The sequence below is a fragment of the Stegodyphus dumicola genome, chromosome 9, assembly GCF_044657685.1.
Source record: "Stegodyphus dumicola isolate Sdum_Otavi_A_Nest chromosome 9, ASM4465768v1".
Lineage (NCBI taxonomy): Eukaryota > Metazoa > Arthropoda > Arachnida > Araneae > Eresidae > Stegodyphus > Stegodyphus dumicola.
In genome coordinates this window covers 127,609,016-127,628,672 of record NC_140776.1, presented here as the reverse complement: position 1 = coordinate 127,628,672, position 19,657 = coordinate 127,609,016, and the positions used below count along the sequence as shown (strand labels likewise).

At 34.2% G+C, this 19,657-nt stretch overlaps 1 protein-coding gene across 11 annotated transcripts in view; it reads right to left on the bottom strand.

The window, feature by feature from the left end:
- Positions 1-9,504: 9,504 nt before the first annotated feature.
- Positions 9,505-19,657, bottom strand: part of LOC118181906 (dnaJ homolog l(2)tid, mitochondrial-like) — a 71,170-nt gene continuing 61,017 nt past the window's right edge. For 4 of the 11 annotated variants that reach the window (XR_015043085.1, XR_015043088.1, XM_085824082.1 and 1 more), the window contains 2 exons: positions 12,230-12,326; positions 9,505-9,710 (listed from right to left, as the gene is read on the bottom strand). Coding sequence is in view for 2 of the 11 variants with exons in the window: in XM_085824082.1 (XP_085680208.1) it covers positions 12,242-12,326 (85 nt within the window). In the remaining 9 variants the exon portion in view is untranslated. Of the gene's footprint in view, positions 9,711-10,565; positions 11,608-12,229; positions 12,327-19,657 lie in introns of all 11 variants that reach the window. The other 7 variants (XR_015043086.1, XR_015043082.1, XR_015043089.1 and 4 more) reach the window with 3 other exon arrangements.

Here is a 19,657-nt window from a genome sequence, read left to right as displayed (position 1 = left end):
TTGCTGACTGGTTTTGAGCTCTTTTCGTCTATAGGATGATATATCGGTTATCTGCTGCAGTTGTTGAGTTATCTGCTGGAGTGGCCACCACCAACCTTTCTAATAGCTGTATCTATGGTTTGGAAGGCTTTCCAAGAACGCGAAATGACAATTTTGTTGACTTCGAAATCATCAGCCACACTGGTCACACTACGCCCCTCCTCCAGCTTTCCGATCAGTCTTCCACTCGTGAAGTCATCTTCTAGCCATATTTTACTTGCAGCGAATGTCTTTGATTGCGTCTTCGTCCTTCCTTTTATTTTAGTCTCGAGTGGAGCGCACGCGTTTTGCGTACGATCACGTAGCATCATGTGATGTTTTTTTCCGGACATTTGCATATGCATGACCTTTCATATGAATTACGTGTTCATTTCTACCGATAGCAAGAACCCCTTTTCTGCAACTGCACGGTTATCTGATTAAAATTTGCATTGTTGCTTAAGTTTTGCACACCAGTGTATCTGGAGAAGGGTGGCTAACCAGTCTGTCAACAACCTATGACAAGATGTTTCCATTAGGTGACAGATCTGGCGACCGTGCAGGCCAGGACAGCATCTAAATACTCTGTGTATCGAAGAAGGTCAGAACACGACGTGCAACATGTGGTATTGCATTATCTTGTTGGAACATGGCGTTTGGGGTCCTCGAAGATAGGCCACAACCACTGAACATAAGATGTCAGAAATGTATCCATCTGCATTCCAATTACTGTCGAACCGAATATAGATGTGCATGTCGTGTACCTGCCCAAACCCATCACACCAGGTGCAGGGTCCCTATGCCGATATCGAACGCAAGTAGGCAACGTGCGGTCTTCATACCTTCAATAGGGCATTATACTGTCACATATTGCAATATAAGCTGTTACATGGTCAAGCATTCAACCTTTACGTCTGCTGTAACAGTATATTCTAAATCTTGCATATATGGAATAAAAGCAGTTCAAATTTCATTTACTCTCAGATATGCCCAATAGGGAAGAGATCTTGGGAGCAAACAGGCCATGGAAATGCCTGCACATGGTAATATCTACTATCACATGCAGTCTTGGACAAACCATGGCAAATAGGCCAGGCATTGTCATGCTCGAAAACTTCAAAATTCCTAACAAAGATTGGGAACCCATATAATCTTAGATACTTCTGGGTTGTCAATGAGACATAAAATACTATTACAACAGTTTAGCTGTCACAGGATACAGTACAAAGTCCGAGGTCCAATATCCGGAATGATCTAAAATCTGGACCTCAAAGCCACCAACAATCTTTTCTTTAGGAAATTTTTCCCTCCATAATAAAACATGTGAAGAGTCCCAATTCTTAATTTCACTTTGGCACTGAATAAAATACCTCATTATCGAAGAAATCATTTTAGCATAAATTTGTGTGATCAATAATTTGGTCTGCTTGACATACAATCTCAATCCAAAACATTTTACATAGAAACATCGTTGATTTTACAGCTAGTATATCCCTGACGAATCATTTACTAATCATGTGAATACTGTTTTTAAAAAGACTAGCTGGTACTAAATGGGAAAGCTCACAGACTACCCTAAATAAAACTTACAACACTTATATTAAACCTATTTTCAAACATGGAAGTGAAGTGTTAATCTCTACATTGACTCTTTGGAAAGGGCCCAAAACAAAGCTCTTCGGATTATCACAGGAGCGGTGAGAATACTAACCCGATTACAGGTATGCAAAGCTATACTTCCAACCCACCAATTGCTACAGAAATAAAAAAACAAGCAGTTAGTACATTCATTAAAATGAAAGCCTCGCATACAGCACACTGAATGAATGAATGTAAACCAAGTGCTATGAAGATCAAAATGTCTCCCTAGAGGCTTGTGAGAAATTATTACAAGAAATAGGTGAGAACAAACCACTGAACTGTAACAAGATCATAGTTAATCCTCTTTAATATACTGATATCAAATACCAGCTAGATATATATGACTTGGAAAAGAAAAACATTCCTGATGCAATATTAAAATCAAACACATTATGTATGACATATGAACAATATTCTGAACCTGAATGGACTAGAGCAGCTGTTCTTAACCTTTTGACTAACGTGTACCATCTAAACAAAAACTGAAAAACTTTAGTACACCACTACATTTTACAATGATTATTTTTCCAATTTTCAATAGAAATATTTAAAAAAGAATATATTTTGCCATTTGCACAAATTATTGGTTATTTGTATTAAATATCCACACATAAAAAATGTTAGATTAAAAATTGGTTACCATTTTAATTATCAAAATTTAAGTTATAATAATTAAATTCTAAAACTTAGTATGAAATTTTGGTGTTTAAGAAAGATCAATTTCTTTATATCTTGCTAATTTCACTTAGCTTTAACCATAAATTAAAATATACTTTTAATTTTGTTCTCTATTTATTTTTCAAATATCACATGGAAGGAAATCCTTGTTCACACAAATAGGTTGTGCAAAGAGGTAATAAAAATTTAACAGCTTTATTTGAAATGCCTTTAAATTCTTTTTTTTTTTCAGTTCAGCCAAAAGTTAACAAGTGTGTTATTTTTTAAATCTTCAGTTCGAGTTCAATCACAGGAAATTTCTATCAGTTGTTCTCTTTCTTCACGAGATTTTTGAACTTAATAGTTAAATACTTTGCTTCTTTGTGTACCACTTATTTTTGTCTTGCATCCCACTGGTTAAGAATCACTGGACTAGAGTATACACTGATGGCTCTAAAATATAAGACAACACTGGGGCTGTTGTATACAGTGAACGTTTTTCAATGTACTCCTGTGGGACACTTCAATTCGAATTTTGATGCAGAGATCCTTGCAATATCACTGGCTCTAGAAAACCTTAAGATAAAGATCAATTGCTTCACTAAAGCCATTCTAGTCAATTTCAAATCTACTGTATCTGTTTAACTACAGCCATCCAAGCTGTAGTTACACAGATACCCAGGATATCTCAGAAATAAGAGAAACCTTGAACTTTCTTCAAAGCACAACAAAACGATTGTTTTTCAATGGATCCCATCACATGTAGGTATCGACGTTAACGAAAACAAACATTTGCGCCAAAAGACAACAAACCATTTCCTTTAGAGTCACTTAAAAAGCATATTTTTTAGAAAATAATGGATACTCTTATATCTGACCAGGCAGCAAAATTAAGAGGCAAATCCTAGGCTAACATTCAAGACAAATGGAAATTTTTTTGTCAAAAAGCCCATAAAGAGGATGTAGTAAACTCCAGACTGCAAACAGGTCATGATTGCATGGCAAATCTTATTAAAATTGGCATCCTTCCATCTAGTATATGCCAAATTTGCAATTCGGGCATCACGAATGCAGAGCATCTTCTTATATGCCTAGAACTAGATAAAGAGCCTCAGAAATGTGGTGAAATAAGTAAACTATATTGGAATCGGGAGCTTTCATGAACTCCTTGTAAAGACTGCATCTATTAGGTTCCTTTTCTCGTTGTTTAAATTTTTAATTTTTTACTTTTGTTCCCATGTTCATTTATTCTGATTCTTACTTTATAAATGCTTGTTCTTTTTTGTTATTTATCATTGTTCTTGTGTGATACTTGAGCTGTTTTATGTTTGTATTGATCTTTCCAATAAAGCATATATAACAACAACATATTTTGGTTTTATAACTGCATGTTTATCAACACATGACAACTTGAGTAAATACTCATGCGGCGATGCCTAAATGTTTTTTTCATTAGTAAATGAATTAGTAATTGAGGATGGAAACCTTTTATGTTGACATTACGCTTGGTGATAATTACAGATTTAAGTTAAATGCGCTAAATGCTGACGAGGAAAAATTTAACAAAAATTTCTTTCCATATGCTAAAAATAGATTTTGTTAATGATACTCATAGGCCAAAAGATTACATTTAATGCTATTTGAATTAAGAATAACTGATTTTTTATTCATATAAACCCAGAACCAGCACCAGAGTTCGTATGGCCCCACCGGATGGCAGAATTTAGGGAAGACAAAATTTCTGGAACTTAGAGAAGCACCGAGTAACAAAATTAACGGATCATAAAATTTTTAGAATTTAAGGAAAGCACTGGGATGCAAAATTAAGGGGTGGGAAAAATTTAGAACTTACAGAAGGGCTTGGTAGTAGAATTTAGGACCCACAGAGACTGCATCAGGCACCAAAATATCTAGCGCCAGCCCTCAGTAAGCTTAAGTATATGCAGGGGCGTAGCTAGAGGGGGGCATCTGTTCCTGGTCGCAGAATCCAAGGGGCATCAAACTGATGTTACGACATTTTAGAATTAAATGATTTCCATCCTTGGCAAGCAGTAAGGGGCACGAAATCTTCAGTTGTCCCTGGGTGCTGAAAACCCTCACTACGACTCTGAGTATATGAGGCAATTTATTTATTCAGAACTCAGATAACCCTTAAGCATGTGCAAGAAATAGACGTTAGTATAATAAATAACTAAAATAATACAATTTAGGCTTAATTGTCTCAGTGCACGATAGAGGACAAAATTTAGCAGAACAACTTGTCTTTCGTAGACAATATAATACAATGCCAATTATGTATAGTGGACACTGTTAAGCTAGGCTAAAATTATACTTCTTCATATTTTACTGATTTCAAGAACTTTCAGTCAATATAGCTGATTGCGCTGCTCCTTAACTTTCTGATTTGATGCAGCTTATTATTTTTTGCAGGCTGTTATTACTACAGCAATTTTATGAAAACATAACTTCGACATAATCGAAAGTTTGAACTTTCGATTATGTCGAAGAGTTTCTAATTCTGGAGCTATTCTAACAGGATCTACAAAGCGAAAGCATGTTTCGATGTGCATTAAGCAAAAAGTGAAATTGCTACAAAAAATGGATAAAGGTATATCTTCCTCAAAATTACGTAATGCTGTTATCACATCTATTAGACGCGCGCGCTTACCCGGGACAATTCCGAGAAACGAGATTCTAGTAGCACGGCTTTAAGCGGCAGGCTTCCGAGAAATGTTTCGTCTAGCTAGGAGGAACGTGTCCCGGCTACGAGCAACATTTTAAAACTTTTCCCAAAATGTTCCGGCTGGAGACCTGTTCCTCGAACGTTCAACCAATCAGACGAAAGGTCAGCTTCTGAAGGATCACGGGTAACTTTCAATATGGCGATGGCTCTCACTGTGAAGTGATGGACGGTGGAAATAGAGGCCAATTTAATTATTGCTGTAATACAACTGCCTGAGTCATTTTTTAAATGTGTATATATTCATTAAATATATAATCGTGGAAATTTCAGAGTTGACAGTATTTTACGACGTTCTTGCATTTCGGTTTTGTTTACAAATTGTTCGTAGCCAAAAGTTCGCCAAATTTGTCGTATTTCGTGCTGATCGTGTATTATAACACTGTTATATAATAGAATTTTATTTCTTAAATTTAAGTTGAATAATTTTTTAAAATCCGTTTGTATATGCGCAGCTTTTCTCCTAATTACTTATCTTTTAAATTGTTAATTGCATAATCAGTGACACATTTTAAACAGCATAAAAGATGCACAAAAAAAGAAAAGCATAGCTTATGTAATAATGAGAATACACATTAAATTTGTCTATTATTTTCATGTTATTAATGAAATACTTTTTGGATTATAAATACATTAGAAACTATACTTTTATTGTAAATGCTACATATTGAAACATTGAAAATTTATGGAGTTATTATTATGCATGATGAAAAACATTTGTATATACATTCATTAATACAAATCTTAATCATTACATTAATACTAATAAATATATATTAACAACTTCTAAAACATCGCATCTCTCTATCTGTATGTAAATATATGACTTATTAGATGTGTATATATATATGTATGTATGAATACAAAAATGAACATTGCCAAGAAGTTTATTTGAAGTTACTTTTAATTCAGATAACGATTATGTAATTGGCAGCAACTATAGTTATCAGTTCTTTGCAAATTATTATGGGTATGTAATAATCAGTTGAAAAATAATTGATGAGTATTTGAGTACTAAAGAGTGTACACATTTTGTTATTGGGTTAATTCATAATTATATCATACGTATGATCTACGTAATAAAAACATGACTAATAAATAATAAGAAATGTAACAGCTGTGCATTTATAACATTGGATTACTTAAAACAGCGCACAACTGATTATCACCTTCATGTCTGTTTACATAATGAATTGCACTTTCCAATTAAGTGCACGGGCCTACTAGTGGCCGAAGCGTCGTTGAACACTGGTAGTTCTGTCTCAGGTTAGAATGCCGCGAACGGGCTGGCTACATGACGTTTCCTTGGTTTGCCCCATTTGTAACTGGTATACGAGCCAGTTTTAAAAAATCTTCTACAAAGGGATCCCTCCTGTTGTTATCCCTCGAGGCTTTGCGGTAATCACATAAAACCAACTGAGCCCACCAGAGGCCGAGCGGTAAAGTCGCTGAACACTGGTAGTTCGGTCCGAGGTTCGAATCCCGTGAACGGGCTGGCTGCATGGACGCTTTCGTGGTTTTCCCCATGTGTAATGTGTATACGAGCCAGTTTCCCTTAGAAAGTCCTCCCCGAAGGCATCCCTTCCCTTAGGCAGATAGCCCTAGTGTGCTTTGCTGTAATCTCAATAAACCAAACCATAAAACAAACTCATGATGTGAACACCTAATTTCTAGAGTTGGTATAATTAATGTGTTTTAGGTACATTACCGAGTGTTCTATGGCTCGCATAGAACTACTCAGTGTACAGAACTGAGAACTCGCTCAGTGTTCTAACTTGCACATGTTTGATTGCTCATGTATTCATATGCTTTATTTGATCTTCATTTTGCTGAATAGTATCTGCTGGCTGCGAGGAGGTAAATATCAGCCATACAGATTTTTGTCATTTGAATGGACAGAACAGTAATTATGAGCTATAAAGTTAGTCAGAAAATGCTTTCACCAGGTCACAAATTTTCCAGTGAGCCATCAAATTTTCATTGAAATGCAGACAACAGAAAATACACATAAGCGATGTGTGATAAATAGACTTATCCAGCACATGTTTTTAAACTATTCTTAGTGTATACAGAATTTGGCTATTACTGATGTAATTGATTGCTATAACCAGAAGTGTGTTTATCTGTTACATGAAGTGCCAGAGTGGAGATCAAAGTGATTAACTTGATAGCAATCACCTTTCTATTATCTTCCATTACTAACAATAAAGTTTAAAACGAAAAGCGTGTGAGCGATACAAAACAAAACGAAGAAGCGAATGTCACTTGAAAGGAAACGTCACTTTCGCCAATCTGAGTGATAACTGATTCTTGTTTGGCTTTCAGCCTGTTTGCCAAGTGAAGATGGTAACCCTATTTCGCCAAAAGCCGTTTCTCAGAACTGTTGCTACAAACGTTTTGTCCCGGCAACAAACAGTTAATGTGATAACGCTTTAAGGAGTATGGCATGGGAAAGTCAGTATTGGTGAGGAAACAATATGACATTAGAAAATAGAAAAATTCAATTTTTGAATTTTTTGTGAATTCCGGTATATTACTCGCAATGAATAAAGGAAATATTATTCGTTATGCTAGAAGTGACGATCATGACAAAGTGATGACTGAATGGGGTCAGACAGCATCGCAGTGAGGGCATGTTATTGATTGGTCAAATGCTAATGGCTCAAGCAAAAATATTTAAGACAGCGCTGATGAAACTGGTCTTTTCTGGCAATATGTACTGCAAAATACCATTGCAACCTCTACAGAAACGGCTCCAACTAATGTGAAAGATTTCAAAGCGAGACTAACAATTTTAACGTGCGCTAATGCTGCAGGAACACACAAGTAAAAACTTTTTGTAATCGGAAAAAATACACGACTTTGAGCATTTAAAGGAGTAAAGATTTTCCCTCTTATACATCATGCAAATAAAAGACCATGGATGACACAAGTGTTAATGAATGATTGGTTTGAAAATCATTTCATACCCAAGGCTTGGCAACATTTGAATTCGGCTGGTTTACTTGATGAGACAAAAATTGTCCTGATTGTAGACAACTGTTAGATTCATACTTCACTTAAGAGTATTAGTGAAAGATAATGCATCTATATTATTCTTTCCTCCAAATTGTACGGCCATCATTCAGACTATGAATATCAGAATAGTGTGCGTTGTGAAATGCATATATAAAGTAAGATTTTTAAAATTCAATTTCTTGAATAATGGCAAGACTATTCAAGAATTTTTGAAATATTTTAGCATAAAATCTGCTGTGTTGAGCATCACAAGATCGTGGCAGGATGTGTTTCCAGATGCTTTCAAAAATGCTTGGCATAATTTATGGACAGCTACCATATTTCATAGTAAGGATGATGAAGATGATAGCCACGAATTTGAAGGTTTTCGGATAAATTTTCCAGTTAATGGATTTTGTAAAATAATGTGGAGAAGCAGTAATAAATGAAGATGATATAAAAGAAGTTTTTCATTGTGATGACAATGCCCCAATCATCAATCAACGGATGGCGAAATCTGTAATATGGTTCAAGATCCAGAAAACAATGCTATTGATAGTGAAGAAGTGACAGAGGGTGGTTGGAATTCTTCACACAGCAATTACAGGACTTGAACAATGGAACTTTATGACTGAACAAGAAATGATGTCTGTATACAGAATTAAAGAGAAAGTACTAGCATTAAAAACGAAGCAACTTAAACAGCTTACATTGAAAGAAATGTTTAATAATGTAAAGAAATAAATATTAAGCTTTTTTTTTTGTAAATTTTGATACCCTTTAAATCATAAATTCTTCATTATTTCCTATTTTTAATTTTATAATTTCTACATTCCATCTTACTAGATTTAAACTGATGATCTAATATCCGGAAAAAACCCAAATCCAGAATTGCCTAAGTCCCGACGAGTTCGGATATCGTATAATCTGTATAATGTTCAAGGCTATAATGCCAGCTATTGGGAACCTGTGCTGCTTATAAACAAGTTTGGGGTTCAGCACCCAGACATGAGGGTCATCTTGAATATATCACTGAAAAATCTGCAGTATTTTTGCAACTTAGTTTTTTTTTTTTTTTTTTAAATTATATTATTCTTATTTTAATTTGTAAATCAGTAAGGTTTTTATCAGAAAATTTCGCTTTTAAATTTGCTCTTTCTGAAACTTTAATGCATAAAGAAAATACATGAAAAAATACACAAACAACAAATATATTCTCATAAGTAAATCATAAAGAAACAAAATAAGGGAAAAAGTTACTAGTTAATAGAATGAGTAAAAGTAAAATAACATGCTCGGTAAAAAGAGTGAAAGTATGTATCAAATTTTCTAGTAAACTGACAGTCTAAAACTTGGCAGATGGATTTACTCATAAAAAAAAAAAAAAACATTTTTCCACAAAGAATAATTAGTGCATGAAGTACAACTAGATACAAAATTAATACAAAAAATAATTTCTTAAAATTTTATTTCTGTAAATGTTTTAACAGTTGTCAGAAAATAAATATAAAATTTTTATTTAAAGTAAAAGCATATAATTTTTTTTTTTTTTTTTTTGTAAGTTAACAATTTTTCTTTCTGTACAATTTCAAACTTAGTTTGAGCATCATGACTAAGAAAGAAAGCCCTGATAAACATAACTGCCAGACAGCTTTACCTGAAATATACGTAAATTAAATATTAGAATACTTCATATCAGAAAATTCTACAAAACTAGCAAAAATATATGTTGTATGAAAAAAATTAAACTGGCTTAAAATAATTTTTTCTTTTTTCTTTCACATACATTGTCACTTGAAAACTTTTCAAATTCAGCCTTTTCATTTATTCTTACAAAGACAGATTTGCCATTAAATCTGAACCATCTGTGCACTGGTTAGCCTATTACTTATATGTACAATAAGAATAACATGATTTTTTTAAATTTTATTTCCAATGGAAAACAAACTATAAAATTAGAAATTACCAAGAATTAAATAACAGATGTTAATTACATTTGAGTTAATGCATGGTGAAAAACAGTACTTCAAAAATTTTCCACCTTGCTGATACAAGTCGATCTTTCCGTCATCATGAAATACCTCACAATGATGCAGACAGATTCTATACATAGGTCCCATCACATTACAAAGAGGGCAATCTGAATGACCATAAATTTCAATATGATAGAGAAACTTTCCCAGCAATTCATAATCAGCCATAACAATTACATAATAATATATATGGCTATTTACATATTTCTCAAACATAATGTTTATTAAAAAAGGGAACTTTCTAAGTATCCACCCTGAAAAATCAGTAAAATTTTCATTAAGCTAATATGTGAAAGACTAAAAACAGCACTGCACTAAGAATAACATAAAACAGTAACCAATAAACAAAATTAAAAATGCAAGAAACATCCATTAAAAAAAAAGGCTTATCTTTTTTTTTTTTCACTCTTCTCCCTATGCATACAATAATCTACTTTAGCTTAAAAAAAAAAAAAAATCAGATAATTGCAGAAACTCACAACTTGGCACTGGACATACTGTTGTTCTCCCCAAGCAGACAGTATCATGTAACTCCCCCTAAAAAAAGGGAATTGCATAAATTTTGATTGTTTATGAAATACAACTTTATAGAATGCAAAATTTTCCATTCTCTGCTGTTAGGCAAAATGAAATATATCTGGAGAAATACAAAAATTTCTTTTTCATCATCTAGCAAACTCCACAGTCCCATGATGATTTTTTACAAGGGTAAAAAGTACTCTCAATGCCACAACTACAAACACTAACGGCAGTCGAATCTAATAGTGGAAATCTTCACTGTCTGTCTCGTGCATACTTGGGTTGCCATATAAATATATTTCGGTTATGTCATTGGTTCTCTATTTTGTCGACACAGCACATTGCCTTGCGAATAGTTTTCAAGGGGGGGGCAGCAGATAATCTCAAAGGGTATGAAAAAACTGAAATGACCAATAACAATTTTCTACTGCCCACTGCATTTTTTAACATAAGGAACTTCTAAATTTTAAAAAAGAATTCAGTGGAAAAACTGCCATTAAAAAAGACAATTTTGTTTTTAAAAATTATTTTTATAAGCTATAGACGACTACAAAATTTTATGATTATCATTTGTTTTAATATTTGATGCAGTGATAATGTGTAGAATTATAATTTTTTTTAATCAACATAGTTCATTGTGTTAGACATGTTCTTTATTTATTACAAAAATTGTATAAAATAGCTGTAAAATGTTACGAAGAAATACAGATTATTTTTTAAAGTTTACTTTGTTATGCGAATGCATAATGTTAGTCTACAATATAGAAAATGAATGAAAGATGTTATGAGGTTTAGTCAAAAAGTTCCTGAATTGACGACATAAAATACTATCAGTTGCTTCTGTCACCTTCAGAATAGTTATTTTTCGGAGGTGTAGCAATGACACTGATGGTGCTACTCATTGCTGTAGCAATTTTCCCAGTGTATTCAGAATGGCCTACTACTCTCCTTGAATTTTTTTCTCTGTCTGCAGTCTTTGCCTTTTCAGCCTCATTTCCAATTCTGAAAATAAAACCCAGGTTTCATAACCTATAATATAAAAGAAAATATTTAAAAGAAAGCTAGGGCTATTAGGAGCAGTTTGTCTAAGTCTAAAATTTGTCTTTAACTTTCCATGGCATTCTGTAGCTGTTTTTTGTAACTTGAAATAACTGCATCAACCACAGAAATCCATTCGTTATGATGATATTCTTAGACAGCATGTTAAAACTTTCTGTAAAAACTAAGATGACGTGTTATTATCACATGTCATCTTACACATGATAATAATATGTGATGCATACAGGTGCTGGCTTTCACCATGTTTGCTCAGCATACCTTGGAGACAATAACCCTTAGAAGATAGTACATCATCCATAACCTGTACAAACACGGGGCATTTAATATATTAACTTTTTTACTAAAATTTGTATGTCTTATTGATCGATAGTGACTTCTTTTCATAGTTCCAATATTTTGTAATGGAAATTATTTTATTTGCTAAGTGAAAACCATATTTTATTAAAGTGCACATCATTCAAGAAATTGCTTGTGCTCACTGAAACAGATGGACCACAACATGAAAAAAGATTCTTTTAGTAGAAACTATTAAAGTATCTAGTAGAACTATTAAAACAAAACATACCATTTTATTCCATCACATTTCAGTAGTGCCAGGGGTACTGTTTTCATTCTCTGCAAGAAATGTTTCAACAACAGCTCTCTGTTTAGCAGATAGTTGCCTGAAAATTCATATTTAAGCAGTTTAAGGACAATGCAATTAAAAAAGCAAATAAAACATGCACAAATATTTAAAGTAAAACAATAAGGAAATGAAATTTTCAGTCATGCCAAGATATGGAAAAATGATTGTTTAAGGTAACTGTTTAATTCTATTGTGTTAAATATCGAATATTCAGCATAAATTAATTCGAGATTCTAATTACTTTATTTTGATTTTTTTTTGGTAATCATTAGAATGTTTTTCATAAAATGTGTTAAGTACTATTTATATTTTTATATCATTAAAGAAAGTACTTCAGTAAGCTAGTGTGAATTATGTCAACTCAAATTCAGACTACTTAAAAAAAAAAAAAAAAAAAAAAAAAAAAAAGAGAATTGTTTAAATGAATGGTAAGTAAAAATTTCTAAGAACCATGTGAAATAAATTTCTTACGCGTTACTTAAAATTTTGAGATTAAGCAAATAAGTTTGTTTTTTAAATAAAATTTTACACATTTATAGTTAAAAACATATTTTTCCCCATTATTTCATAATTTTTAACATAAAAGTAAGTTGTACACTTTGGCCACTTTAAATATGTAATAGAATTACAGGCTTGTGGAAAGGCACAAAAATATTTTTCTCACTTAATAAAATGCAACAAACCTAAAATAAAAATTTTGATGAATTACAAATCAAGAGATTTATATATTTAAAAGCCAACTTTCAGAATGTAACAATCAGTTTTATGCTACTATACAAATGAAGGCAATTAAAAAAAATAACAAAAATATTCATGAGTGTTATAATTCTAATGTTATTCAAATTTCCTGCCTGGAGGTCAGCAAATGACCACATTATTCACATGCTGCTAGTAGATAGTGCACAGATGTTCTGTTATCAGAGTGAAATATCATTTGGAAAATGATTGCACTAAAGGAAACATAGTTAAATGTTGAAATGCAAAGTATAATAGGATCACTGTGTCTAAAGCAAACTTTAGCAGCAGAAATTTATTGTCAGCTTGTTAAAATGTATGATGCTAATATATCAGCAAATAAGTTTTTAATTGGTGTACCAAGTTGAAAGATGTGCATGATAAGCAATGACATGGTCAGCACTACAAATGACAATCCTTGCATTACTGTAGCACAGTGGCGTAGCAAGCATGACTGGCGCCCGGGGCAAAATACCTTTTTGGCGCCCCCCCCACAGTAAAAAATTTCAGTAATATAATGTATAGAATATACAGTCAAAAGTCGTTAATTCGGACACCCATAATTCGGAATGATCTATAATCCGGACCTCAAAACTAAAAACTTTCTGCGCATGCGCCGCGTTGACACATGCGCATAGGCGTTTACGCGAGCGCGTAAGACCTTTTACGACTGCGCATATGAGTGTGCGCAAGTGCAGAATACGTTTTTGCGTGCGCGTTTTATGTATAATGGACGTATAAGGTAAAATTATCTAATTATCTATTTCAGTTAATGTTGATGATTGCGTGGTTCCTTAATTTTCGAACTGGATCCGACTTATTATTTTTTGCAGACTGTAAGAGCAATTTTATAAAAGTAAGCTTAAACTTTCGATTATATCAAATAGAATTTCCGATATATATTTGTTAATATGTAAAGGATTTAAAGCGAAAGTATGTTTTGAAATCCGAAATCTGTTTATCAATTTCACGCTGCTCGGCGGGGGGATCGCCGCGGCGGGCGCGTAATGAATTGGAAGTTGATCTGTCAACACTATCCTTATCTTCAGCGCAGATGTTTTTATTTTATTTGGCTTATAATTCCTTACCAAATGTAGTATTTCATCTCCATATGCTCCGTCTTTGATATGATTTAAAACAAGTTCCCCGTCATTATAATTCGCTTTCGATAGCGAAGAAAGTGACAGAGGTTATTGAAAACGAAAAAATTTCGATTGACAAATTAATCGGTGTTCTAGACACAGCAATTATAGGACTTGAACAGCGGAACTTTGTAACTGAACAAGAAATTATGTCTGTTTAATAGAATTAAAGAGAAAGTATTATCACATGAAACGAAGCAAAACTTAAACAACTTACATTGAAAGAAATGTTTAATAAAGTAAACAAATAAATATTAAGCTTTTTCTTTTTGCAAATTTTGATACCCTTTAGATCATAATTGTTCTTTATTTCATAAATTACAGTTTCATATTTTTAATTTTAGAATTTCTGCATGCCATCTTACGAGATTTAAACTGATGATCTATAATCCGGAAAAATCGATAATCCGGAATCGCCGAAGTCCCGACGAGTCCGGATTAACGACTTTTGACTGTATTCGTAATAAGAAAATAATACAAATAATAATAAAATGCTGAATCTGCCATAAAATACTCAAAAATATATTAAGAATAGTCACTACCTAACTACACTATCCTTGGAAATGCATCTGTGTCGACGGAAAAATCAGACATACAATGATCTAGAATTACGATGATTTTTTTTTTTTTTTTTTTTTTTTTTGCGGTTTTGCAGCTGAGGATAGTGGTTCGGTAAAACCATCGAAACTAGTCCTGTGAAAATTTTATAAATATAACGCTGATTTTTGTTGTTTGTCTTCTGAATTAGTATTTATTCGGCGTGTTATTGTGTCTTGATCTAGAATTAGTTCAAGTGTTTTTAAAAAGTGCAAGTTTTAAACAATTAAAAGTTTAATACACATTATAGATAAATAGATATGTAGCAACTTGCCTACTACAACTCAACTCTGCCAGTCTGGTAACCCATAGCAACAAAGAACAAAATAATATTTATTCTATTCAATTGTTATAATTATTTAATTATCTGTTTCAAAAAATTGTACTATCATAATTGGTGACACGTACTTATTACGAACAGCAACCTTCAATGTTGCACGAATATGGAGTTCATATGTCAAAATTCTGAGCAGCAGTAAGTTATCCAGTGTGATGAGATGCAAGTAAGACATTTCACCTGTCATTTAAAGCGTTGTGCCGCATTCCGGTGAGTCAACATATTTCTGTCATAATTTCAGTGGATATATGTATCGTCTACAGCATTCGAGCCGCCAATTTCTCCGATTTCAAGTACCAAGAAACTGTGTCACTATAAACATAGTGAATTTTTTCCTATACATATTATTATTGTGCATATTTGATTGATATAAAGTGGTTGACAACGATGCTGCTTCACAATTGGCGCGAGTGGCAGTTAAGCCATCACCTTTTTGTTGCCGAGACCCATCGTTATGGTTCATTCAATTGGATGCGCAGTTAAGTCACATTACTGCCGACGAAACTCAATTTTATACAGCGATCTCCATGTTAGAATCAGAGGTACTGCAATCAGCTTGTGAAATAATTTTGAATTCACCGGCGACGGACAAATACAAATCTTTAAAAAATATTAATTTCTGTTTGTGAAGAATCATAGACAGAATCAAGCAGTTGTGGCACGCTTTACGATTGGGTGATAGGAGGCCTTCTCAATTGCTGTCTAAAATGTCAGACTTAGCCACCGGTAACCTAACGGATAACATTCTTAAAACATTATGGATACATAGACTCCCATCTAACATGCAAACCATTTTAGCGGCCAGTAGGGAGCCACTTAAAAATCTTCCCGAAATCGCTGATAAAATTCACAAGTTGGCCATTCCAGCGCAAATACACGCAGTGCAGGCTCCTGGTCCAGGTACTGTGGCGTTACAGGCTCAAATTGATGATTTGTCCAAACACGCTGCTCAGTTAGTAGCCATCCAAGCTGAACCTTTTCAGCGCAACCGCTCCACATCCCGTGGTCGAAATACATGTCGTAGCCCACTGAGGAAACGTTATGAAAGCCGGGTATTCGTAACACGGCTATTTGTTTTTACCACCACAAATTTAGAAACAAGGCAAACAAATGCCACCTACTGTGTCATTATAATGACCAGGGAAACGAGAAGGGCCGTTGCTCGAAGTTGTGAACGACAGCGCCCGGAATTTTGCACGCCTTTTCGTCATCGAAAAGAATTCGGGCTTAAGGTTTCTTGTGGACACCGGGACTGATGTTTCTGTCGTTCCACCACATTTTCACGAACAAAAGGACATGATACATTCAATACATGATGGAACAGGGAATTTGCCGTCTTTCAGAAAGTTAATGGGCCAGTCCGCTCCATCTAGTTCGGAAACGAAATGGTAACTGGTGCCCGTGTGGCCATTATCGTTGGTTAAATGCAGCTACAATTCCTGATCGTTACCCAGTCCCGCACATTCAAGACTGTATGCAAGTTTCAGATGGAAAAGCTATTTTTACAACCATTGATCTTGAGCGGGCGTATCACCAAGTGCCCGTTAACCCAGCTGATATTCCCAAAACTGCTGCAATGCTGCTCAAACGTTTCAATGCTTCATGAATCAGGTGTTAATCTGCCTCGACTTTTGTGTACCTTATTTTGATGACGTCTTAATCACCTCCTCTTCAGAGCAAGAACACCTATCACATTTGAGAACAGTTTCTGAACATTTTCAAAGGTACGATGTCAGTCTTAATCCTTCCAAATACATTTTTGGCCAACCAAGAGTATCCTTTCTTGGTCATGAAATTTCCGCTGATGGCGTTCGACCCTTTCCAGACAGAGTCACCGCTATCTACGATATACCGGAACCATCTTCAGTGAAGGACTTAAGAATCTTGCCATGCTCAATTTTTATCGACGTTTCTTACCTCATGCAGCAACCATACAAGCACCTCTAAATTCTTTTTCGGTTGGAAGGAAGAAAAACGATAAACGTGTTATAACCTGGACTACAGAATCTCGCGAAGCGTTCCAAAAATGCAAAAATGATTTAATTTCGGCACCAAATTTGCAGTATCCTTCCGCATCTAAACAATTATCACTCTACGTTTATAAGGTATTTCTCCCGGTTTCCTAGCGTGCCTTTGTGGTGTAGTGGTTCTGCACGCTGGGCCGGTACTCCAGAGGTCCGCGGTTCGATTCCCGGCGAAGGCCGTTGCATATTTTTCATATCTTCTGCTTCCAAAAAATAACCTAATGTCTCTACACGATGATGCATCAACAACAGGTATAGGAGCAGTTTTACAACAGAAAGATCAAGAATTATGGAGACCACTTTCATATTTTTCTAAAAAACTCTCACCAGCACAAACCAGATACAGCACTCACGATCGCGAATTATTAGGAATTTATGAAGCTGTCAAATTTTTTCGACATATGCTACGAGCAATATATATCAAAAGATATCCGTTATATTGAGGGTTCGCAGAATATTGTTGCAGACACCTTGTCTCATATTGAACAACTAGCCGTTCCTTCGCCAATAAACTTTGCTGCCCTTGCGGATGAACAACACCGGGATTCAGAACTACAAACCCTCTTGAAAAGCAAATCTTCCACCAATCTCAACTTGCAGCCTATGCAGCTGTAACCTGAAAAATCACTTTATTGTGATTTTCAGGATTCAAGATTTCGACTTTATGTTCCCTCCAGGTTTCGCCATGCCATTTTTAGTCAGTTACATCGTCTGTCACATCTTGGCATCAAGGCTTCGAGGAAACTGATACAGCAACGTTTCGTATGACCTAGCACGCAAAAGGACTATAATACATGAATACAATTAATTACTATGTATACATTTTTCTTACCTTGGATGAAGCAAATTTATCATTTACTTCATCAAAGTCGATCCTTTCAAATTTTTCTCTTTCCACACTTAAAAATGCTACATGACTTAGGGGATCTTGGCCCATCGTTGATTGTAAATATGTGAAAATTTATTTTAATTTGCTGAACGAACGTTCATAGCTAGCATTTGATAACGAAATAGTAAGTAGTATTTAAAAAGTGCGACTGTTAGGTTTGGAAAAACATTTTCTCTATAGATCTGTAGTGGGATTTTAGGTTCCGTTTCTTTTCTACTGCGGAGTAACGTCATGAAGTAACATTCACTGCTCAAAACAATTAGGGAATATTGTGGGTTTTGTATGAAAACCATATAATCGATAACCTATTTGATAAAAGGAAATAGAAGAGATTATAAAGGGAAATTATAACGTTTAAAAAATTGGGAATATGCAAATTTAGTCTGTGACGTCGAAAACTATGAGTTTAAGATAAGGAGTGAAAAGCGACCTGCAGCATTCCTTTTGTAGTAGGAGATTAAAAACAATTGACAAGAGTTGACTGTTTGCAGCAGTCAGTCCAATGTCTCAGCAAGATGACTTAGTAGAATCAGTAGACTAGAACGCCATCAGTCGTTTACAGGAGAGTCAAATGCAATCCATTGTAGCGGAAGCGTTAGGATTTTTCCCAAAATGTCATTTCCAGATTATGGAATCGGATTTTGGAAACTAGATATGTTTGAGAAATTCGGGAGAAGGTTGTGTTATCGTTTTAAAATAAAAAGCGAGAGATATGCGTGCATTTCATTAAAAAAAATAAAAATATATCTCTACTTTGGAGAAATAAAATGGTCAGAAAGAACGTTTTGGTTGATGTACTGCAAACATTTTATTACACATTTTATCAGACAAATCAAGAAAATAAATAATTAATTATATTACAATAGTTATTAATTTTAAATATATTTTCCAGAAATCGAACAAAATAAAAACTGAAATTTTTCGGAAAATCTTGTTTGGAGACCATTTGGCACCCCTCTACGAGCGGTGCCCGGGGCATCATGCACCCCTTTGCCCTCCTGTCGCTACGCCACTGCTGTAGCCAGGGCCCAACTTAGTCTAATTGGGGTCTGGGGCAAAAACTTCTTTGGGGATCTCCCTCTGCTTCACTACTTCAGTAATGAAGAACCAAACTTTATAGAGGTATTTAAATTTTTCACCTCATTATAGATATATAACAAGAAAATTTACTAGAACCTAGAATAGCTATAAAGCTTCCCTCCTTCTCCAATGGTCAGATGAAATATCATTCTGTCCATTTTATTGATTTTCTGACAATTCTATGTTCATTATTAAAAGGATATAGCATATCTGAAGAGTCAAAATTTGACAAAAGTGCTATTTAAATTTATAATTAGAAAATGTAAAGACTTTTTTAGCAATTTTAATCAATTAACAGAAAGACCATAAACAAGTCCTATGCACTTAGAGAATAGGATAAAAAGCTTTTTCCGATGCATTCCACATCGTCTTCATAACATAAGTGCATCTAATTCTGCCTTTTGTTTGTCATAGTATTACATATTTTTGATCTGATATTTTGTTTAAAAAAAGTTTATTAAAGAAGGAAACATAAAATAAACTTTCTATTCGAGTTGACAAATCTCCGATGTGGGGGCCCGGGGCAACTGCCCCGTATGCCCCTGCCTTAGTCAGGCTCAGACT